Source organism: Hemicordylus capensis, chromosome 1, assembly GCF_027244095.1.
Source record: "Hemicordylus capensis ecotype Gifberg chromosome 1, rHemCap1.1.pri, whole genome shotgun sequence".
NCBI lineage: Eukaryota > Metazoa > Chordata > Lepidosauria > Squamata > Cordylidae > Hemicordylus > Hemicordylus capensis.
Genome location: NC_069657.1, coordinates 131,795,352 through 131,819,357, shown reverse-complemented (window position 1 = coordinate 131,819,357; position 24,006 = coordinate 131,795,352). Strand labels below are relative to the sequence as shown.

General features: G+C 42.2%; 1 protein-coding gene across 1 annotated transcript in view; it reads left to right on the top strand.

The window, feature by feature from the left end:
- The window catches only part of MUC2 (mucin 2, oligomeric mucus/gel-forming), a 94,347-nt gene extending 71,215 nt beyond the window's left edge, over positions 1-23,132 (top strand). Inside the window, exons 40-53 of the mRNA XM_053248238.1 lie at positions 1,654-1,855; positions 3,844-4,022; positions 5,001-5,070; positions 6,446-6,540; positions 7,408-7,439; positions 7,766-7,943; positions 8,434-8,538; positions 10,413-10,453; positions 11,361-11,483; positions 14,079-14,177; positions 16,474-16,602; positions 17,229-17,268; positions 19,419-19,554; positions 22,818-23,132. Coding sequence (XP_053104213.1) covers positions 1,654-1,855; positions 3,844-4,022; positions 5,001-5,070; positions 6,446-6,540; positions 7,408-7,439; positions 7,766-7,943; positions 8,434-8,538; positions 10,413-10,453; positions 11,361-11,483; positions 14,079-14,177; positions 16,474-16,602; positions 17,229-17,268; positions 19,419-19,554; positions 22,818-23,034 — 1,646 coding nt within the window. The 3' untranslated portion in view covers positions 23,035-23,132. The remainder of the gene's footprint in view (positions 1-1,653; positions 1,856-3,843; positions 4,023-5,000; positions 5,071-6,445; positions 6,541-7,407; positions 7,440-7,765; positions 7,944-8,433; positions 8,539-10,412; positions 10,454-11,360; positions 11,484-14,078; positions 14,178-16,473; positions 16,603-17,228; positions 17,269-19,418; positions 19,555-22,817) is intronic.
- Positions 23,133-24,006: the final 874 nt, after the last annotated feature.

The window sequence follows — 24,006 nt, the reverse complement described above, 5'->3', positions numbered from 1 at the left end:
TTGTCATAGAATCATAGAATGCTAGGGTTGGAAGGAATCTTGGAGATCTTCTAATCCAACCAACCCTTGTTCAGTGCAGGAAACTGCTACAATTCTCCTGAAACTCTGGGAGTATTATGGATGTAATTTACTTTGATTTCAACAAAGCATTTGACAAAATGTCCCATGATATTTTGGTTAGCAAACTGATCAAATGGTGATGGTGATAACACCACCAGATGGATTCAAAACTGGTTGGAAATCTGCACTCAAAGAATGTTCATAAATGACTCCCCGTCAAACTAGAGTGAGCTTTCAAGTAGGATGCCATGATACTTTGACTTGGGTTTAGTTCTCTAGAACATTTTTATCAATGTTGAATAAAAGCCCCTTAGATGAAAGGCTGAATAATCAAATTTACAGATACTGTACTGTAACACAAAACTGGGAAAGCTAGCTGGCACCGCAAGAGACAGGAATAAAATTCAAAATGACTTTGACAGCATAGAAAACAGAGCCAGCGTGGTGTAATGGCTAGAATGCTGGACTAGGACCGGGGAGACCCAAGTTCAAATCCCCATTCAGCCATGAAACTAGCTGGGTGACTCTGGGCCAGTCACTCTCTCTCAGTCTAACCTTCTTCACAGGGTTGTTGTGAGGAGAAACCTAAGTATGTAGTACACCACTCTGAGCTCCTTGGAGGAAGAGCGGGATATAAAATGTTTTTAAAAAGAGCTGAAACAAAATGAAAGACAAACAAAAGCCATACACCGTTATAGAATGGAGGGGTACTTGGCTTGGTAGTAGGACATGTGAAATGGATCACAGGTTTGCAATTGCTCACAGATTGAACATGAGTAAGAAGTGTGATGCAGCTGTAAAAAGGACTAATGCAACTTTAAGCAGCAACAATACAGCCATAGTTTCTATGTCACAAGAATTAATAGTTCACCTTTACTCCATGCTCGTCAGACCTCTTATGGAGTACTATGCCAAGTTCTGGGCATCACATTTTAAGAAGGGCATAGAAAAATTGGACAACAGAGATAATAAGCATCTGGAAAAGAAGTCCTCTTAGGGAAGGTTGAAGGACCTGGATATGGTTGGCCTGAAGAAGAGAAGACAGGTGGCAGAGGGGAGACATGTTAGCACTTCTCAAAAACCTGAAGGTCCAATAGAAATGATCAAAGATGTTCTCTGCTGCTCCAGAGGGCAAGACTAGCTCAAACAGGCTTAAATTATTGGAAGTTGGGTGGGTTTTGATTTTGGCTGAACATTAGGATAAACTTCTTAATGATAAGAACAGTCCAACAATGGAACCAAATGACCTATAAGGCTGCCCTTGCTAGAAGTCTTCAAGCAGAGGCTGGACAGCCATCTTTGGGGGATGCTCTTGCCCTGGATTTTCTGAATCATGCAGGGGGCAGGACTAGATGATCTACAAGCCCAAGGCTCACTCCAACTCTGGTTTTATGAGTAAAAGTGTGCACTTAATGGAAATTGCAAAAGGTTGATGTTCTCATGTTTGTGTGAGTACAGATTAGACTTTGCATTATTGTTATTGCTATAATCAATAATCAGAGTATAACCAGAAGCATGTTGCTTGTTCAGTAACATGATGGGAATACAAGGATCTACTGCTGTGTGAACTCCTTTGTCTTCTGTCAATGTTAGGCACATGCACCAACAACACAGCAGATGACTGTATGTTCCGCAACAAAACTCTTGCATCTAGCTGTGAAAAAATGGCGGATGACTGGGTTGTTAAAGATCCAACCAAGCCATACTGCCCTCCATTCCACCGACCTGGTCCACCAATAGTCCCCCCTGGTGGTCCCTGCAAACCATCTCTGCTCTGTGATCTCATACAAGGAAGGTAAATACATCCCACAGTGTCTTTCCTTTTTTAGAATTTACTTTCGCTTAGTTTGTGGTGGTTCTTGTTGCTTAAAGTTTGATTTTTCTATAGTTGCTTGCTCTTTGTGGTCATTTAGTTTTTAAAACTCATCCTGTCTTTGCATGTCTTATTTCGGCGTAACTGAGTTATCCCCAAACATGCATCAGTGGGAGGTACAGTTATAGTTTTGTAATGTTTATTTCCCCCTACCCTATTCAATCCAACTGCACAATTATTTTTGGTTAATGATGTGCTTGCTTTTAAAGATGCATCTTGGGCTGGTTTTACTTATATTTTATTATGTATCATGTTAATGGTATCTTTTCTGTGCAGAAAATACTTTACAATTCTTATCTTCATGGCTAAGTAAAGACTTACAAATTCAGTCCTTTCCCCACTGTACTGCTGCACCCCATTTCACCGCACCCTGGAAAAGAGAAATGACATTTTGCATCCTATTTCTCAGCATGGATACTTGGAGGCAGGGCTCACAAAAAAGCCTGTATAATCGCACAAAGGATACGTGAAGGAAGGGGGAATAGAGAAGACAATCAAAATGAAACTAATATTAATTTCTAGTGGATCTTCATGTTAGTGCTGCAATCCATATGCATGGTGCAGAGGGCTCAAAGGGTCACTTAGGAAACATCCAAAAAGCTGCAGTCAGCTGTGACCCCCAGATCTAATTCATGCTGGTTCCCATGTGTTAGTTCTTAAATGTTAATGCCCAAGAAAGAGGTATTGAAAATCTAAAACAAAGGTTTTGAAACAGTTTAAATCTTTATTGTTACGGTCATTCAACCAGCAAAGTCAAACAGTTTAAGAAGTTGAACCATACTGAAATATACAATTCATAACTCTATACCTGATAATGTGTCCTAATTCTGAAGATTAAAACTCCTAGAGCTTTCCCAGACAGCAGGCTTTACCGTGGGTTTACTGTGAGGCTTTACTGTGAGTTCGAATTTGTCCAAAGAAATCGATGGGGAAATTGATTTTGTTTTAACCTTCGACATAAACCGACTTAGGCTCTAACACACAGTGAAAAACCAGAATCGTGTGTGAAGTGATCCCCAATATCTCTCATGGACTTCGGCATGAGTGCACCAATGTGCGAATGCACACCCTCCATTCTAAGCTAAAATCCCCATCTGGAAATGCTTCTGGTGTATTATGGAAGTGCTCAGACATACCATCTAAAACTACCATAATTTTTTTTTGCTTAGGGCCCATTCAAATGAACGTTATCCTGCTGCCACTTTTCCATGTGATAAGGTTCGAGCCCCATTGTGAATGTGCCTGTCCCATGTCACTCAAGGACATGCCAAGACATTCTTGATACATTTTTAAATCACGTGTGAGGGGCCATTGTGATGATCACCCCCCATATGTGATTAAAGGACATGCTGAGAATGCACTGGCATGTCTATGAGTGATGTAAGAGTGAGTGTGTTTGCAATGAGGCTTGAGCCTTATCAAGTGTAAAAGGGATAGTGGGCTAACGTTCACCTGAATGGGCTCTTAGAAAGTTTTGTTTGAAACAATACGATTAACGAGTGTGATGCCCCTGTTCATAAGCTTTATAAATGAATATGTGCACATTTGAAATTGCCCAACTAATTATTGTAGGGGTGAATTAAACAGAATTGAGCCTGAAGGCAAATATTTCCTCTTTTTCAAAACCAATGAATGATCCACATAAATGGGGATTCTCTTACATTCCCTTCTGTGCTTATATTATTGGTACGTCTCTGGACTCTCACACTTAGATCTGCACTACATTGACTTTAACAATGAGAAACCTTTGCTCAGCATTCTAGAACTTATAATTGCCAGTGAGGTCTGGTATGGAGAACACTCTCTAGTCTGTATTTTATGGTATGGCATATGCAGAGTTAAAACTTACCTTGATGAAATACATATGGATAGTTCAATGTCTAATATTGCTTATATTTTCCTGTATCTAGTATATTCAAGAAATGTCACAAAGTTGTTAGTCCTAATAACTACTATGCAGCCTGTCTATACGATAGCTGCTATGTTCCTGGCGCTAAGATGGAATGTGCAAGTCTTCAGAGCTATGCAGCAATCTGTGCAGATCAAGGTGTCTGCATTGACTGGAGAGGCCTTACCAATGGCTCATGCCGTAAGTACATGCTTCTGAAAATTCAGCTGGGAATGTCACCATAATTATTGAGTTGCAGGGCCTTTCTTCACAAATACTGATCCTGAAGTGCCTCAGTTTAGAAACTATAGTGCAGGTTAAAGCAACCACACAGGGCAGGAATACCACATGGTTTATGGAACTGGGTATTCCATATGAATGTTTCCAAGCACTTGTGCACGCATAACCAACTGCACTGAAATATTTGTATTCTATTTTTTTTAAAAGTAACTTTGTTGTTGGATCCCTAATGAGAGAAGTATACTGAAAATTTTATATGAACTCCATTATCACAGGGGGACACAACAGATTCCATTAGAAAATGCATCTCTACATATTTGTTCACATTTTATGTCATTGCTCAATGAATATGTCCAGAGCACAAATAAACAATAAATTGTGCACATATTTTTGGAGGGTGGGAAGCTGTCAAGCAAGGGGTGGCAGATGAATAAGTGTGAAGATGGGGATGGTGGGGATAGACCATTGCAGGTTATTCCCCCCCTCTTTTCTTTTGCCATTTCATTCAGTGATGGCACCTGATGATGGTAGGTTCTGCCCAAGATGTCACTACTCTTGTTGCTCATGCGAGAAGCCTATGCAAGGGCAATTAGGTCACTGAATGTGTCTGGATGAGGAGGCATAACTGAGCACCAAGAAAGAGAGAGGAGGAGGTGCAGGGAGGAGGGAGTATAAACCAGTCAGCTCAGACCCTCCTCTCCAACCCTCCCACTTACACTCCTTTTTCTGCCCCTCACCCACTGGCATATTTTCTTTGTGTGGAGAACCTGCATCCTGCCCGTAGTGCAGGAAGAGCTTGAATATGGTCCTTATTTCTTGCTCTCAGCTGAAAATGGTCAACAGTGGAAATAGATATCTGTGGATATTAACTTTCTGAAAGAATCCTCTGAGGTCATGCCAATGATCCTTATGCATCTCTTCCCTTTTTATTTATTCTAGCTGTCCAGTGTCCATCTAACAAAATTTACAAAGCATGTGGTCCTTCTCAAGAGGAGACTTGCAAATCAGGGTAATTACTTTCCAGACAGTTCAGTCTCAGTACTGTCAATATGAATGAACTGATGTGATATGTTTCAGGTACCATTGTTTTAAAGTATGTGTACAGCATCTAGCACACTGGACTTCCCATCCCCTCACTGGTAGGTCAAGACAAGACACAACTTTTTAAAGTAAAAGAAACTTTTGAAATAATGGTGTCCAGCCTGCAAGTTCCAAACCCTCAGGGCATGAATATATATTTATGAATATATATGAGATTCCCCTCAGGGGATGGAGCCGCTCTGGGAAGAGCCAAAGGTTTCAAGTTCCCTCCCTGGCTTCTCCAAGATAGGGCTGAGAGGGATTCCTGCCTGCAACCTTGGAGAAGCCGCTGCCAGTCTGTGTAGACAATACTGAGCGAGATGGACCTATGTTCTGACTCAGTATATGGCAGGTTCCTATGTTCCTATGGTACTCAATGGTACTGGTCAAGGATCTAGTACACCTGGCATAGGAGGGAGCACACACATATGGAACATGTGAGGTAGCACCTGATGCAGGTGCCATTTGCATACATCTTTACATTTTCCCCCTTAAGGAGGGGGAGGAAGTACACCAGTCCTTCCCGTGTGTATCTAAACATTCATGGTATTACACCACACACTACCACAAAGCAGTTGTGGGACTAGGGGGGAAAATGGAGGGATGGCATAGAAGAGATAAAGTGCATTACTGGGTGGGTGAGCTGTGTCCAACGTGTTGAATTTCTGAAACAGAAATGGGAGGGCAGGTGGGGGATAAAATGAGGGGGCACTTGACCCCCTGCCTCTCCCAGAGCCACACACTTGTTCTTCCATGATGAGAACAAAATCCCTCCTGGGATGACTTGTCATTGTCTATCACACACTTTTTGCACTTGGCCTCTCAATGGGCCTCCATTGGAAAGTGATGGGTTCATATACCTAAGCCATTGCCATATGCTAATATAAATCATTTCATACATTAAAAATGGCACAAGAATGCCACCACAGAAGACACATGAATCCTATTGACCAGTTAGCATACAGTCTCTGTTACTTGAAAGATCATGGAATTCATCTGACCCACCCCTGTCACCCTTGTGTGGGCCCTTATCAAACTATGCCAGTTCCAGTGCTCTGTACAAATAAATGGATGGCATCCACCTTGCCTCTAGAATGCAGTGGAATGCTGGCACAATAGTCAAGAACACCACTAAAGGTAGACTTTTAACTTGGCTTGAAGTCTTCAATTTAGATTGCTAAATATTCATAGGTGTGCCTGTATATATATGTAGTAACAGATGTCTTTTTAAAATCCCATTGGCTCAAACTACAACTTCCTGTATGAAAATAATCCTGGTTTTCTGTAATGCTTATGTATTGTAGCTTAGTCAACCGAACACAGAACATTGAAGGCTGTTTCTGTCCTCATGGAACAACACTTTATGATGCTGGGGTGGATGTCTGCGTGGAAACTTGTGGTAAGCTTTGCTTTTGGCTCTTGTTTCTCTTATGGTATGTCAGTGCATAAAGAAATCACATCAATTATTACCATATAACACTGAGAGGAGAGTAGCTCTAATCCCTGCATGTAGTGAAGAAAGTCTGTAGTCTCTTTCAGGTTCATGGGGATTTTTGATACATAAGGCTTTAGAAAAGACTCCAAAAAAGGTCGAATCAGTTCCAAAATAGATCCACAATCTGAAATTATTTATCTTCCTGGTACCAGAAGCACATTTTAATGCATTTTCAGAAGAATAAAAAATAAAAGCATTCTAAGTTGTGATTCTAGCAATTAATCATAAGTGGTCTTGGGAAGAAATCCCTGGTTCAGTCCTTCATTTAAAGTATCCACTATGATTTTATAAACTAAAAATTCAAGAAGAACATATGCATGAAATAAAAAACTGACATAACCACATAGCATTAGAGCAAAACTTCGCCACCTTATATGTAATAGATGGAGACTGATCTGCCAGAAGATAAGAAACACAAAAATCTTCTGAGCATCCTGGAAAGGGTGCCAGACAAGGAGATATCAGGGAATGTCTTAACTCTCTGTAAAACAGGCAACGGAGCAATACATGTGGATAGTTTCAATCTCCCTATAACCACAAGGGCAGATTCTATCTTCCCTAGGTATACTCTTTATTCTCCCCGCCAGGACAGCTGACGGGATGGGAGCATGTCATACCTTGCTCTAAAGAAAGCCCTCAGATAGCGCGGGTTCTCTAGGGTATACAGATAAGTAGTGGGACCCCTGACAGCAATCAAGCATACTTAGTAATTTAAATGTTTCTCAAGAACTATGCCATAATTAATGGAGATTTTCTTTATTTTACTTGCAGGATGTGTTGGACCAGATAATAAACCAAGGAAGGTAAGGTGCCCATCTGTTTGTTTTGTGCTCATTTTGTGTTGATTTCCAAGCATTCTGTGGGAAAAGAAAGTGCAAAATCCCAACAACCTTAGTTTGTTAATCTGTCAACTATTTGGAGAGAATCTCCTCAAGGAACCCATGATGATAAAATTTTGGATTATAGTGTCATGAATTTACAGTCACTTATGCTTTCTCCTGAGATCCACGCACACATATCTGTAACAGTTTAGACACCCAGCAAAACTCATGGACAGGGTTTGATTTTGTTGTGCTCAATGCTCTGTGGGCATTCACTCATTTATACATTTTCCTTGCCTCGATGACAGTTTGGGGAGACCTTTGAATTTGACTGCAAGGACTGTGTTTGCCGGGAAGGAGGTGCTGGCATTATCTGTGTGGACCATAAATGTCCAGTGCCACAAAATGACCATTGTGAAGGAGAAGGATTCTACAAGATTACTGAAGTCAACCCTGATGACAAATGCTGTTCTAATATCAAATGCGGTAAGTCCATCATGGCAGCCCTTTGCAGGTCAAACACTGACACTGGAGCTATCATAGGTCGATGGTGACACAAATACATGACATGTATAGTACCCTATAGTGCCCACACCACTGGAAGGCTGTAACACATATAGTGATGTGAACTACTGACCTCTTGTGCGATTGCACATCATGTGCTACTTCCATTGGGAATAATGGAAGTAGCATGCAATGTGTCATTGCAAAAGAGGTTGGTAGTTCTGGTACTGCCCTCTTGAGCAGCACACCATCGCTCTCTGTGTGAGAGCCCTGCAGCAGCGCAAGAGGTTCTGCAATGCCTGCGTTAAGATGCAGGACATGTAAGCCACAGTCCTGAACAATTGGAGAGTCTCTAATGTTACATTATTTTCAAGATGTACAATTTCTTCACTGTGCAATGATCCTGACTGAGGACATTTTAAGGAACTTTCCAGATTCTCTGCAATTTCATTTTGTCTTTTCTGCTTCACAGTATGCAATGCCAGTGACTGCTCAAGCAAGCCTCCTACGTGTGTACCAGGGTTTGATGTTCTTGCTGAAACTCCTGCAGGCCAATGCTGTCCTACTTATCAATGTAGTAAGTTTATCTTAACAGACTATGGAAGGAACCATTTGGAAGTCCCCTTGAACTCAAGCATATTTACTTGGAAGTAAGTCCGACTGTTGTCCTTTGGACAACATAGCATGAGGCCTTGGAGAAAAAGACTACAATCTAGAAGCCCTGGGGTAAAGCTCCAGGCTGCATGCTTGCTGATCTGCTATGGAATTCACGATGCTTCTTACAAGGACCTGTAAACTGGTACTACGCTTGTCAGACAATGACTAGGAAGACCCAGGTTCAAATCCCCACTCAGCCATGAAGTTAACTGACTTTGGGCCAGTTATTTTCTCTCTGCCTAATCACCTCAGAAGGTGGCTGTGAGGATAAAGGAGTGGTGATATAGGAGTGTGAGGATAAAGGCAAGGATAAAAGCGTAAGAGAATTGTGTATGCTGTCATGAGTCCCATGGAGGAGGAGCAAGATATAAATACAATAATATTATTCTGCATTCCCCATTTCCCTGACAAGTGCCTAATCAGACTTTTATGTCCTCTGGAGGACCGAGCACTGGAGATTTGTGACATTTTAGAAATATTTGCTTTATTTATAAATAAGCAAGTAGAGCATCAGTGAAGGCAAACAGCATGTGTACCCCTGCCAAGCTGCATTGGAATGGCTACCTCCCATCAGATCCTTAGAGAATGGCACAGGACCCATAAAGGGCCTTCCGGCCTTCAGCTAACCCTCAGCAATGTGTCCCTGTTCGAAATTGCAGGGTGCTGATTCTTCACACACACTTACACACCTCTTACATCAGCCCTCTTAGCTTGGGAGGACTGTACTTTCATTCATTCATTCATTCATTCATTCGATTTCTATTCCACCTTTCCAAAAATGGCTCAGGGCGGTTTACATAGAGAAATAATAAATAAATAAGATAAGATAAGATGGTTGCCTGTCCCCAAAGGGCTCACAATCTAAAAATAAACATAAGATAGACACCAGCAACCGTCACTGGAGGTACTGTGCTGGGAGTGGAGAGGGCCAGTTACTCTCCCCCCTGCTAAATAAAGAGAATCACCACGTTAAAAGGTGCCTCTTTGCCAAGTTAGCAGGGGTTGCCAAGTTGGCAGGGATTTCCTCCAAGTTCAGGTGGCCAGCACTCAAGCAAAATCTCCAGATATGGCCTAAATATTCGTTCCCATTGAGGAACTATCCTGTGTTATTAACCAATAATCTGCCTAACTAAAGGAAAGTCTGGCCATTCAGCAGTGTCATATCATATATCATATATCATATCACTAGTTTGCAGTCATGAATAATGGCTGACCATTGTTTTGTTAGGCTAGTAGTTCCAGGAGGCCAGGTGATGTTTCTTAAGATGAGCTAATGATTGAGAGATAACCCTGACTGAGAGATCCCTTCCATTCCACTGCATGCACATCTCTGAGATGTGGTGTCTGGTGATCTTGGCTGGTGATCTTGATGGGAAACAAACAGTGTGGCTACAGCATGGGGATACAGGAGGGCTCTGAGGACCCACTGGGCACTTCAAGAACTCCAGGGTGTACTACTAGTAGCGTGCTAGTAGCCCTTGTTGGGAACCTCTGCTATAAATGAAAAAGCACAGGAGAGGGCTATATAATACTGTATTTAGCCGAATCCAAGACAAGGTTTCCCTCCAGCAATTTCCTGTTAAATTGGGGTGGGGGCAGGGTCTTCAAGTTTGGAATCCTCTTTCTTTGGGGTTTATACAGGTATAACTTGTATTTAACACCTCTTTTAAGGCAGTGCCTTAAACTCAGAGTAGACTTCTATTCAGTTAAATACAGTAGTAGTTATGATTTCTAGAGTGATGGTTGTTCCTGTATACAGAGTCTTTTAACTGATGCCCTCCCTTTCCCCCCTAGAACCTAAAGATGTTTGCGTGTATAATAATGCTGAATATCAGGTAAGTTTCCCTTTCTTTCTAAAGGCAATTCCATGGGACGAATATTATTTGATTCCCAGAGGCTCTCCACATGAGCAGTGTGGAGAGCCTTAGTGGGTTATGTGGGGAGAGCGGGCTTAGCCTGCTCTCCCTGCACATGAGCAGTCGCTCATTGCTGGGCGGCTGGATAGGCCGCCCAGATGAGCGGCGGCTGTGGTTGGGAGCTCCTGCGTCCAGCTGCAGCTTGCTGGGGAGCTCCAGGGCAAGGGGGGAGGGGAGAGCTGCCATGCAGTGCCCTGGACCCCGGAAGGCATCGTGCAAGTGCGCGGTGCCTTCCTGGGGTCCCCCTCCCTTGTCTCCCCACCTAAGTGTGTCAGCCATAGCTGCAAGTCGCCATGATCAAAGAAACAAGCTTAATGGAGTGCTCGCTCATATGGGGGAGGGGTTCATAGGTGGTTCCCATCGATCATGAGAATAGCCTCCCAGTCTTATCTTCTCACAAAATTTTTGTTGAGTGATGAGTACAATCTATTTTTATAGCCTAGGTCCACATCCACCTTTACTACTGATCTGAAATCTTTCACAAATATGTCACTATTCCAAAGCAACTAAAATAATCAAATGGAAAGTGTGAATGAAACAAGGATAAAAATTAAGGGACACAGAAAACCAGTAAGGTGGGATAAAACGTGAAAGTGGCAACATTTTAACTAAATGTTGCCACTAACGGCCATTCTCACATTACTTACATTTTGTAGTAATCATGTAATGTTATAGCAATAAAATTATGGCACAATCCTATTCATGACTACTCAGAAGTAAGTTTCATTGAATTCAATGGAACTCACTCTCAGTCTGTATAGAATTGCAGCTTGAACCAGGTCTGTTTCACATTGTGCTAATAGATAACTCTTCTCCTCTATTCCAGCCCGGTTCAGAAGTCTTAGCACGCAAGTGCCAGCAATGCTGGTGTACCCATCAAAAAGACAGCATTACTCAACTGAACATCATCAGTTGTAACCATATTCCATGCGACGTAACATGTGAAAATGTAAGCTTCAGCAATGCTTTTGTTTCTTTAAACAGTTGCTTTAAATGTTATGAAAGAATGATGTTCTTAAGTGAAGTAGAACTGATAAGCATGGCCTGGACTGATTCATAAGACTGAACCTAGCAACTTAAGAAGAGCCTTGCATGCTGAATCAGTTCCAAGGTCTATTGAGTCCAGCGGACTCTTTCCCACAGTAGCCACCCAGATGCTTAGGAAGCCCACATGCCCCGTCTCCTACTGTTGCTCCCCTGCCACAGATGTATGTACTGCTTTGTACATAGGTCGTCTATCAGGGCTTAGCAGGGCTCTTGAAAGGAGCATGTTCAGGGCAGGGAAAGGACAAGTTGAAAGGCAACAACTGTAGTTCCAAATGGATAGGGGCAGATCACTTGGCTCCAGACAGGCAGGTGGTCAGGTTCTGGAACATGCAGAGAAGGATCACAGGGGCCAGAGGCAGGTGACATGCTTCCACCCCACTACATGTAGGATATTATACCTCCGTCGACTCATCAGTGCCTAAACTGACTCAGATTGTTTATCACTGTTAGAGGATTCTATTTGGTCACAACTTTAGATACAAATATGATAATCAAAAGTACCAATTCTGCTGTTTTCTAAAAAGTGGCAATTTAATATAATGAAATATACTTCATTTTCCAACTCGTTCTAAAGGAATCTAAGGTATGGGGGGGGGCATATCAATCTGGGCAGCAGCCCAGGGACAGACCCTTGCCTCCGTGTTTCTCTCCCCTGCTGCCAGGGCGGCATTGCTCCCACTTGCCGCTGCCTCTTTCCTGCCTCCAGCCACAGAGGAAGGGCCCGCACGCAGGTCTGTGCTGGTCACAGTCTACCTCCCCACATCTTCATGGCCAGTGCTGGGAAGGAAAGCCCGACAGCCCCCACATCCTCTAGCTCGCAAAGTGCTTGCTTCACACTGGCTGGCTGAAAGGAAGCATCCAGCTGGTGCAGAGCAGGGGCTTTGCAGCTGGAGAGGGCAAGGGAGGCCACCATGCTTTCCTTTGCTGTGCACCCGGCTTCCATAATGTCGGGGGCGGGGAGCATGGAAGGGGGGAAGAACAAGCCTCGCAGCATGTGGAAAATATAGTTGTAGCTACAGCAGAGGGGCATGAGAGAAATGAAGGCAATGGAGTGGGGTGGCAAGGGACACCTGGAGGGGGGGGTGAGATGGTGCCTTGGTGGCCCCTCAGCCCCCTGGCCCACAGACCCTTGTCTCCCCTTGCTCCATTGTTCCTATGCCCCTGGTAAGGTACACTCTATTCCCTCCGTCTCAAAAAATGTAGTTACCTCACCTGCAACATAAACAGAATGAAAAGGCATTGGAGTTCATCAATTCTTGTTGCATTTGGCAAAATACATATTGTATTCATATCACTCAAAACAGAAACAGGTGATACCCAGAGCAACTGTGGAGGCATGAGGAGGAAAGGAGGGGTCTGAGGAAGGGAAAGGGGACTACAGAAACTGTAAAAAAGGAATAGTTAATGATAATGAAAGGAACTCTCCTCTGTCCCTCTTTCAGCCCACAATATGAAGGAGAGAGGTGCTGACCGTGGGGTGGAGGGGGTGGGGGTGGGTGGGTGAGGACCAGCACCACATGCTCACACATTGGTGCACTAAGGCACATGCAGCTCCTCCATGGCTGGTCAGTTCTTGGGGAACTGGCTAGCCAGGGGAAGAGCCTGCATGTGTATAAGCATGACAAGGAGTGGATGCACCAGACACATAGCACACCTCCCCCTGCCCTGCACCAGACACAAAAGGAGTCCGCTCACTGAGGTGGGGACTCCAATTTTCAAACTTGCAAATTATCTGTGTTGTTATTCAAATATAACAAGTGAGTAGCTTTGGCTGAGGGATGGTGATCTGCCCAAGGACACCTGTGGATAGGTGAGGCTGATGTAGACTGCATCTAACTCTTTGGGTTCCATTTGACCTATACATTCTAGCCTACCCAGATGCTGGCCAGTGCTTCTTAGCTTGCCCACTCACCCAATCTACAACTTGTGGCTCCCCACAATGCTTTCTTGCTATGGGCTCTGTGTTAGCCACTGATTAATGGGGCAGGGAAGAAACCATGCTTGGCATTCTGATTAACTGTGGAGGCTGCAGGAGGTTAGCCTTCCTCATAGCAAATGATCTTTACATTGCTATGCACTTCTCTGCATGTCACAACAAGGTTTGGTTGCTGATACTGGAGCTATTAGATCAGCCCAACCCCATGGATTCAGAAACCAGCCACTTTGTCAGGACTTTAAGTGGGATAACTGCTCAGGAGAAAAGGGTTAACCATCCTCTATGTGTGCTGCAGTTTCTATTTCAATCAGATCCCAATGGCTGCTTTTTGAGAAAAAAGAGATGCTTCCAGATTTCACTGCCTCTCTTAATGCCATATGTAAGGTAATGTTAGTTTGGCCCAAAGGTGTCTTCAGCTAATTGCATGAGTTTGGTTCCTTCTCCCACATCTGCTCTACTCCCTGCTGTAGTTACCAGGAAAAACGTGGAAGGATCATTAAATACTTTCAGTGCTTATAGGAAGGAATTATACATAATAACTTTTAAACTCTTTCTCCCTAGGGATTTTCTCTCCAGTCAGATCCTGATGAATGCTGTGGGAAATGTGTGCAGACAGAATGTATTATACAACTAAGTGATAACAGTGTTATCTACTTAAGAGTAAGTGTATTGGTTTTTTAAGATTCCTCAAATGGTAAGGATTTTCTTTTCATTTTTAAAATTTCCTGCAAGGGAGAAAGCAACTTGTGATGGGAAAAAGAAATAGAGGAGTTGGTCAGTTGTTTTCAAAATGTAAAATGCAACCCTCGCCTGCCTCATTTCCCTGGCCCACTATCCTCGTGACTGCCACATCTTCTTGTGAGATTTATCCCTACTTCTTTCAACTTTCTGCATTCTCAAGCTATTTTTATTTTGGCCATCTGCTGCTGCCAAATTTCCCTGCTTGGTTACCTGTAAATGATTCTTACTTGCTACAGGTAACCAGTAGGGAGGTGTACGAATGGATTTTACATTTTGTTTCAAGCTTGAAACAAAACACAGATGGCCCAAACATTTCACTGAAACAGTGGTCGATCTGGTTGGAACAAACCTCAAAACATTTTGAGTGTTTCAGCCACAGGGATCAATGAGGAAACTTGAAATACCCCATTGTTCCCCATGGGTAGCTCCTAGGGACACCAAAGTGGGTTGGGTGGTAGGCAGTGTTCCCTCTAAGGCATGTGAATATGTGTAAACTCACAAGTTTTTTAACTGCTCAATTAATTTTAGATCCCACTCAGGTTGAATCAGGAAGGCCACACTCTGAATGCACGTTCGCACACACTGCCACCCAGAACAAAACTCATTCCTCTAAGACATGAAAAAAATTAGAGAGACCACTGGTGGTAGGGCATGATGGGTGCTACCTACCAACTAGGGATGTGCACAAAACTAGAAAAGCCAGTAGAGCTCAAATCCCAACTGAATTCGATCAAGCCTTGCCCCGTCCAATTCTGTCAACACTCGAACTGGGCCTGGTTCAAGTTTGAACTGAGCTGGTTCGAAAGGCTCGAAGGCCTACTGATAAAGGGTAATCAGGTAAAAGGGAATCTAGTCACACAAAGGACCTATGTGCATGCATGGAGGCCATTTTCATGACCTCCATGCCTGTGCAGAGGACCAAACTGAACCTGAACCAGGCCTGAACTGGCCAGGGCTACTCACATGGGGAGGAGATGCCCTCCCACTCCCCCTGGCAGCAGCTGCAGTTGCTGGTAGCACTTCTAAGGTAACATTTTATTTCCCTCACATCCTCTCTACTTTTATGGAAGCCCCCCTGCCCCCCTTTACTGGTAAAATGGAATCCTCGCCAGATTCCCCATTACCAGTAGAATTCCTAACTGGCTTGGGTCAAACCAGGCCCAGTTTGGTTTGATCTTGGACCAAACTGGACCTGGTTCAGTTTGACTCAGACACTTCAAGTTGAGCCAGCTCAAACTTGAGACTGCCTCAATATGAGCAGTCTCACACACCCCTACTACCAACCAATCCCAAAAAGAAATGGGCAATCTGGCAATTATGAACACATGTTTAACCTTTTACCAAGACCATCATTGGAAACATATTTCAAACACAGTCCAAAAATGGCCAAAAATGAATCACTGACCTAGAATTGTCTGCCGGCCACAGTTCCTGCACTGCAGTAACATCAATGGCACAAGTTGCTCTCTCACACACAATAATGACTCCTTACTTCCCAGCGTTGCAACAGCTGACACAGCAGCACCCTTAGCAGCAAGCATAGCCATAAGCTCAACTAGAGCAACTTCCACCTTTGAGATTCCCCCCCACAGCCAATGGGGACACAGTTTCCCATTACAACACTTGGTTTGTCTGATAACAAGACAACCAAGAAGTTCTCATGAGCCTCCTCTGGTCTCTGCCGTTCATGCGCCCACACAAGCAACATGGTGAACTCCAGAGCTCTGATAGGAGGGGGAAATTTGTATTGGGTCCTCCGGGAGCCCACAATGCAATACACAAGCAGTGGAGCTAGAGCTCTCAGCAATGCAGCAGCTCCATTCCGCCTGGCCCTGATTTCCACAGGATTCCACATGATTTCCACATGATCCTGACAGCTGCTGGCAGCTGGAGCTGCTTTAAAACCAGATTATCAATGCAGATGGCCAACTTGCAAGGTAGGAGGAGAGCTGTTTTCCTTCTACCTCAGTTTGGACCTGGGTTACACAGTCAGATTTCCCAGGTCTGAATGGTGTGAGTATGGTGGCTTCCTGTGCACCCAAACGGCCACAAAGAGCTGAGCTTTCTCCCTACAACCCAGCTTTTCTGGTCCTGAGAATGACCTCTGTAATGGCTATCCTGCTATTTGGATGGTGGGGATAGGATGAGAAGAGGGATTTTAAGAAAACAGGTAGATGTTTAGCCTGTACTGAATTCATGTCCTTATGTTGTACAGCCAGAAGAACGGCGGAGTGATCCAAAGGACAACTGCACCATTTATAGCTGTGTGCAGAAACACAACCAGCTGTTCTCCTCCACCTCTAAGATAACCTGTCCACCATTTAATGAGAATAAATGCAAACCTGTGAGTAAATGTTGTGAAAACTCATTAAGTTGATACAGACACATTATGATCAAGAGATGATACAACTGGACTTTATTCTGTAATCTGGAAAGATCCATTATCTAAAAGTGATGGGCCCAAAAGAAAGAAAAGATGCAAAATATTTCCATGAACAATAACTTTTAAAAAAATGACTGGAAATTAAATATTGGCCAATGATAATTAGTCACAGAGGGAATGTTCCATGCTGCAAGATTTTTGTGAGGAAACGGATGTCTGTTTGTCTCTCTGTCAGTCTGGCTGACTTTATAGGCCAGTTGCTGACCTATACATAGGTCATAATATAACATGTTCATAATATACATGTTCTGCTCACAATATAAGGAAAGTATCAGTATGTCCCAATTACATGCATAAATCCCTTTCTTCATAAAATTCTTCTATCAACAGATGCTATTGAATATTGATTGAATTTTAAACCAAAGACCTCCTCCTTGCTTAACCTTGACCCACTAAACAAGGGTATAGGTTTGAACCAGTAAAAGTATCTAGTAATACAGTAGTACAGTACAATTTTACTGTAATAGGTTGGTATACAATTGAATAACACAGAAGATAAATGTATATCCCTGATTTATTTTTTCTAGGGCACCATTACATTATTGCCTAGTGGCTGCTGTAAAACATGTAAGTATTTTCCAACAATTATACATCCAGTTCAGAAGATCAGGCATGAGAGGCACTTGATCCAATTTGAAAACTGATAGTTATGGGAAATAGATTCACATACTTTTACTATATTGAACTATTGTACAGTTTAGATTCCTTGTATTTCTACTATCTCAATTTATGAAACATGATATTTTACATACGAATACGACGATTATTTATATACCAGTTTTCAACAAAAGTTCCCTAAGTGATTTACATAGATATTAATAAATAAATAAAATGGCTACCCTGTCCCCAAAGGTCTCACAATCTAAAAAAGAAACATAACATAGGCACCAGCAACAGCCGCTGGAGGGATGCTGTGCTGGGGAAGGATAGGATCAGTTGCTCTCCCCCTGCTAAACAGAAGAGTATCACCACTTTTAAAGGTGCCTCTTTGCTCAGTTAGCACCTAACCCAGTTACTCTAACCCAGTTTACAATTACCAGAATAGGCAAATAAAATACCGTGTGTGTGCTGATTACAGAACCATAAGCTCAGGATACTAACGTACAATTAGCCACTTTAGAGGTTTGCTTTAAAATAACATCTAGAGTTAATAGGAATAGAACTTTTCAACAGACTCACTCTACTGGCATTTATAAACCCTACAGTATTGATGCCTTAAAAACTTCTTGGTCTATTTTGCCTCATTCTTCTCAATTATTTGTGGGAGCTGATGAGTTGGCAGAACCCACTTGGAATGCAGGGAAACTGGAAAGGATTCTGAGAAGCAGCTTTTCAAGCAATACATTGTGCCTCAAGGAGCTGTAATCTGACAAGAAGAAGCTACTTTGGCTTTTCCTGTATCCTGCAAAGCCAAAGCTGAAAAAAGAGAAGTAGCAGAGGCATGAGCATTAGAAGTTGGCTGAGAGTCTGGGGCATGTGTATATGTGACTGATTTCCTCAAAGCTAAAAAAGGTTTCTCAAGAGGCTGGTAGTTTGCTATAATGTGATCTCATCTTGGGAAGGTTTGATATAATATAACCTCATCATGTGATAGATCCCTATGAATTACATTTTTATTTTGGTACTGTACAATATTATTATTGGTTTTGGACTATTATTATTATTCACGATGGGACTATTTTGTTCCGCAAATGCCCAGAAAAGTTTAGTGTATAAAGTTTTAAAACAGTACTAGCGGCAGCAGCAACAACAAAGAGGACATTACAGCTAAATTAGGTATTTGTATGTTTGTTTAAAATATGCATACCCCTCCTCTCTGTTACACTACTGCTTGGGGTGGCTCACAAAATTAATAAAAGAGATACAATAAAAAGTAAAAAAATTAGTCAAATTAAACAAGTTAAAAGACCAAGCTAAAACTGCATTTAAAATTACAAATTTTAAAACTACAAAGTTGTGAATAAAAAGCTAGATACCAGGAATTAGATTAATTAAATGCACATGTGCTTCACTGTGCACATTTGCTCAGTTTTAAATATTTTGAGAAGGCAGTTAGATGGATTACTGTATTTCCACCTCCTCCTCCTCCACCTCCAACACCAGGGAGCAATTCCCTATTGTTGTTGCCAATATAAGGAAGATTTCTGTTAAGATCATTGCTTAAGGTTTGGCAAAAGATGTGGCACTACAGTAATAAAGACAGTCACCACAATTCACCAGAAGTGTTTTCCTTTGATGATATCTCCTGTTAAGTGTGCAGAATAGTAGCCTTACCTGTATCTGGAGTTACCTTACTGGGGTAAGAGCATGTGGTGCTCTTGGGAACAAGATTTATTATTATTATTTATTATTGTTATAGCTATGTGCCAAGACAGAAGCTTTAACAGATTTATGTATGGCTCTCAAATTCCAAACACGTATGCAACTTGTTTTCTTTTTCCTGATTAAAAAGGGCTCTTCCTCCAGCACCTTCTTAAAGAAATGGCTTCACTGTCTCTGTGTATTATACAATGATTATGCTACAGTTTCTGTGTGACAGATCTGAAAATCAGTCTCTTGGCTTAAAATGGCTTCATCTCTTCCTCCTGCCTTTAATATTCTTCTCACTATTACCTATCCTCTGTCACTTTGGGGTTTTCTGAGCACAAACAAGGAAAAATCATCAGGTTCTTGAAAGGAGTTTAATAAAGGTTTTCCCTGCATCTCTTGTTCTTCAGGTACACTTTCTGATAAGCCGTCGCAACCATCATGCTCTCCCACTAAAACAAATGACTATATCACTTATGACGGTTGCCGTTCATTGGAACAGATCTCTGTCACTCAGTGCGAGGGGACATGTGGAACTTTCTCACTGTAAGTAAACTAAATTGTACAATGAGAAGTTGAAATATTTTCAGATATATCTGTAAATAAAATACTTTTCTAACCTTAATAATCCAAAATCAATGTGTAAACTTGATTTGTCCCCAAATGTCAAGAGTATAGAGCAGTGTGTGAAGAGATTGATTCCTTTTTATTGAATTTCTGTTTAACCTAACGTTTTGAACATCCAGAATAAAACTATATAGCCATTTCAGTTGCACATGGGAAGATGTTATGTGTCCGTATTCTATATATATATTCAATTTCTATACTGCCCTTCCAAAAATAGCTCAGGGCAGTTTACACAGAGAAATAATAAATAAATAAGATGTATGCCTGTCCCCAAAGGGCTCACAATCTAAAAAGAAACATAAGATAGACACCAGCAACAGTCACTGGAGGGGTGCTGTGCTGGAGGTGGAGAGGGCCAGTTACTCTCCCCCTGCTAAATAAAGAGAATCACCACGTTAAAAGGTGCCTCTTTGTCAAGTTAGCCGGGGTTAAGGAAGGATATGATTAAGGAAGGAGGTCTTGGATTTGTGTGGCTTACATTCATTTATAATAAGATGTATATTCTGCATTTCCCTGCAAAGGGACACAAAAAAGTTTACAACCAACCTAATGAAACAATGTTTTATAACAATATAGGCTGCAGTAAAAACCACAAACAGCAAAACAGCAAACATAGACAGAAACAGCAAAACCATACATCCCCAAAGGCCCTGAAAATGTTCAAACAAGGCTTCTTAAGTACCTGCTTAAATAATTTCCTGTACTCGGGAATGGTGGCTGCATTTCAGGGAATCTGGCTTTGCTCTGGCTCCAGAAATGTGTGTGTATTCTTCCTTGGGCATAATTATAAGGATACACACGTGAAAGTAAGTCCCATAGAAAGTAATGAGTAAATGATGAGTAAACAGAATCCATAGAAAGTAATGAGTAAATGATGAGTAAACAGAATCTGCCTGCTTGCTTAAGTAGGATCTTGCCAAAATTACATTAGCACTGGAGCAATGTTCATGATAATGGAGGAATAATGTATTATTAATATTAGCAACCTTTTTAATGGCATTGCAGCTGATAGGAAGCATAGAAATATATGCTAAGTAGTAAACAGTGTCATTAGCCCCTGGTGGTGCAGTAGTAAAACTGCTGCCCTGTAACCAGAAGGTTACAAGTTCGATCCTGACCAGGGGCTCAAGGTTGACTCAGCCTTCCATCCTTCCGAGGTCGGTAAAATGAGTACCCAGAATGTTGGGGGCAATATGCTAAATCATTGTAAACTGCTTAGAGAGCTCCGGCTATAGAGCGGTATATAAATGTAAGTGCTATTGCTATTGCTATTGCTATTAGATATATTGATGCAAACCACTCTGTCCAGGGATGCAAATGCCCACTAGGTATTTGAGGAGCTCCCCGCTCATTTTACTGAGCTCCTCCCTGCCAAATATAATTATCCATCACCCAAAAGTGTATTTCCTCTCCTCCCCTCATAATTTAATGAGGAGTTGCTCCTCAGGCTTTCCCTCTGTCTGCACCCTTGATGCTGTCCCCTACTGTAGCCATTTCATAGGATTGTGTATGTTTCTACCACTGCCTCATGTCAAACCAGTGGCAAATCAATACCCAAAATCTGGGGATGTCAGTCCTCTATCTGCTCCTTATCCATGATAAGATGTTCTTGACATCTAGTAGAAATCCATGTTCACACCTCACGAGAAAACCGAAAAGGGTTATGATTTCAAGGGAATCTAGAAACAATTAGCATTTATATAGCACTGCTGACTGTTCAAGATGAGTTATGTAGATAATGTCATGATTTTTCTGACAATCATGTAAGATAGGTTAATATTATTATTCCCATGGGGGAGAAGCACTAAGGCTGAGTGGCTTGCCTGAGGCAACCTAGTGAATTTATGGCAAAGCAAAGTTTTAAAGTGGAAACATCCTTATTCATAAGTTAGTCTCTTAAGCCCCTTTTATGAAATTGTGTACACTGTATAGGGCTGCAGAACCAACAGGAGCATGCCAGCAAGCCACACCCCAAACACCAACATATTCCTTCACTATGCCGCCCAAATATTTGTCTGCAGAGATGTGTACTGGGTAGACATTTCTACCCAGGGAGAGATCCTTCCTGTGACTGAGAACATTGTATGCACAGTGTTCTCAATGGTGCTGGGTGAAGCTTTTGGGCTGGTATTCGGCTCCAAAGCAAATTAGGTCACTTCAGCTAGATACAGCCCAGTTCAACCCAAATCAAAGCACTATTCAATTTAAATCCAATCAGGTCAAATCGGGCCAGCTTTTCTTCAGGCCTCTTCATCAGTCCTCTCCCTAACATCTTTCCCCAAATCCAAAAGGATGAGGCAAGCACAGCTGTGGTGATGTGACTTCAGTTTTAAAGGGACTGCCACAGCCTCAGAAAACTCTCTAAACACCTTGCACCTTTGCCAGGATCAGGGGCGTAGCCAGGGAAGAGGGGACCCCTGTTCACCCTTTTCTCTGGCAGCCCCTCAGAGGGAGGGAGATAATGAAAAAAATAGGGAGGGGTGGAGCTGGGGGCCACTCAGGAGCTGGGGGCCCCGGGTTCTTTGAACCCTTCCGCTCAATTGTAGCTACACCCCTGGCCAGGATAGCAAAAAGAAATGAAAATCTCTTCTGGCAGTCTTTTTCAAAGTGAAGCCATGTCACAGCAGTTGTGCCTGTCCCTTGCCATAAGTAAAAGAATTGGGGCAGGAGGTCGGGGGGAGGACTTTATTTACAGCTGTGGTGATGTGGCTCCAGTTTAAAAATGACTGCCACAAACCTGGAAAGGACTACAATTCCCAAAATTTGCTGCAGAAAAGCAAAGACAACCCTGAAAAAAAGCACACTGTTATGCCACGATGTGAGGAACATGACACACCACTATCTCCATGTGGCCCAAACATGGGATATTTTTGCCTGAACTGAAACACTTTGCCAGTCCTAAGCCCTGAACTGAATTGGGAGCTGCTCCAGAGTGACCTTGGAACTGAAATGGAGCTGATGGCTGAGTTCTAGGGAGGATCTCTCCCCAAATACAGCATTTACCTACTCAGACAGATGCTGTATGCATGGAGAGTAAGGGGTATGGTTAAAGAGTATGGACAGTTGAACTTGCTCCTGTTGCTGCTGTAACCATGCTTTTAACAGCATCTCAGTCACTAAAGGTGTGCATAATTTCTGTTTGCACCACAAAGTAACTATTTCTTCTTTTCATGCTGCAACAGATACTCTGCCCAAGCCAACTCAATGGAGCACAAGTGCACTTGCTGCAGAGAGGCAAAGACAACCACAAAAGAAACCACACTGATCTGTGCCGATGGGAGCAGCAAGAAACATCGCTATCTCTATGTGGAAAGCTGTGAATGTCTGGACACCGAATGTGACAGCTCCCACTCATCCACTACATCTGATGAGAGCAATCTAGCAACTAACAAGGAGTAGATAACAGAGGATTATAGTGCTGGGACGCACTAACTGGAAGGCAGTTCAATAGGAAATTAATGGTCTAAACAACCGGTTAAGAAGGGAAAAGCACAAAAAAAGAGAACACATACTTTTTATTTTCACAGCTAATTCAGCACTTGCCTTACATCTCATAGTTCTCACGATCCATGCCGTCTTTGTTTTCCATTGTGCTTACTTTATTTATTTGTATAAAAACAAATAGACAGAAGGTTTTTCTTGAGTGTAAATTGAGAATATTTTTGAGTAAGACTTTTCACCAGCTTCTTTTGCTTCAAATAATTAAATGAACATTTCAAAAGTCGGTCTCCGTATTTGCTTTTGTTTATAAACATGTGTCGCCCTGTACTTTCTATGCTTAAACAAGCAGGAACTGTGCTTTGGAGTTCAAAGAGAATATTTAACATTTTTAGGCATTTCCTTAGACAGCAATTCTCTTTTTTGAATTGATTGAGGTAGCAGACGTCATACCTCAATCTCCAGGAAGCTGCTTAGCCTTCTCCCTAGCCTTCTCCTCTCCACTGGGGATTCTTAGAATTTTGTTTTTGTTGCCCTGATATTAAATCTCTATGCAGCGTCAAATCACAGGACTTTGGGTAGCACCTGAGTGTTGAAGACACTCAGCTATTCATCTCACATTTGCAGCCCTACTGGATGTCTGATATTTCTTCGTAGTTGTCTCATTTACATCTCAAACAGTATGCCCTAGACTGAACTTTCTCAAACCATCCTCTTCTTAATCACGCCAACAACTCAATTGTTTGAGAAGTACTTTAATTTAACAAAGTTCTTGTGTACAGTGTACACAAGAAGAATGTGGGTACTAAGAAACCAGTAGTGAGTAGGTGTGGTAAATTCATTGGTGGGGGCAGGATTAATTAATTTATTTAAAGTGTTTATATCCCTCTAGCACAATACTGCTTGGGGCAGTTTAATTAATTAATTAATTAA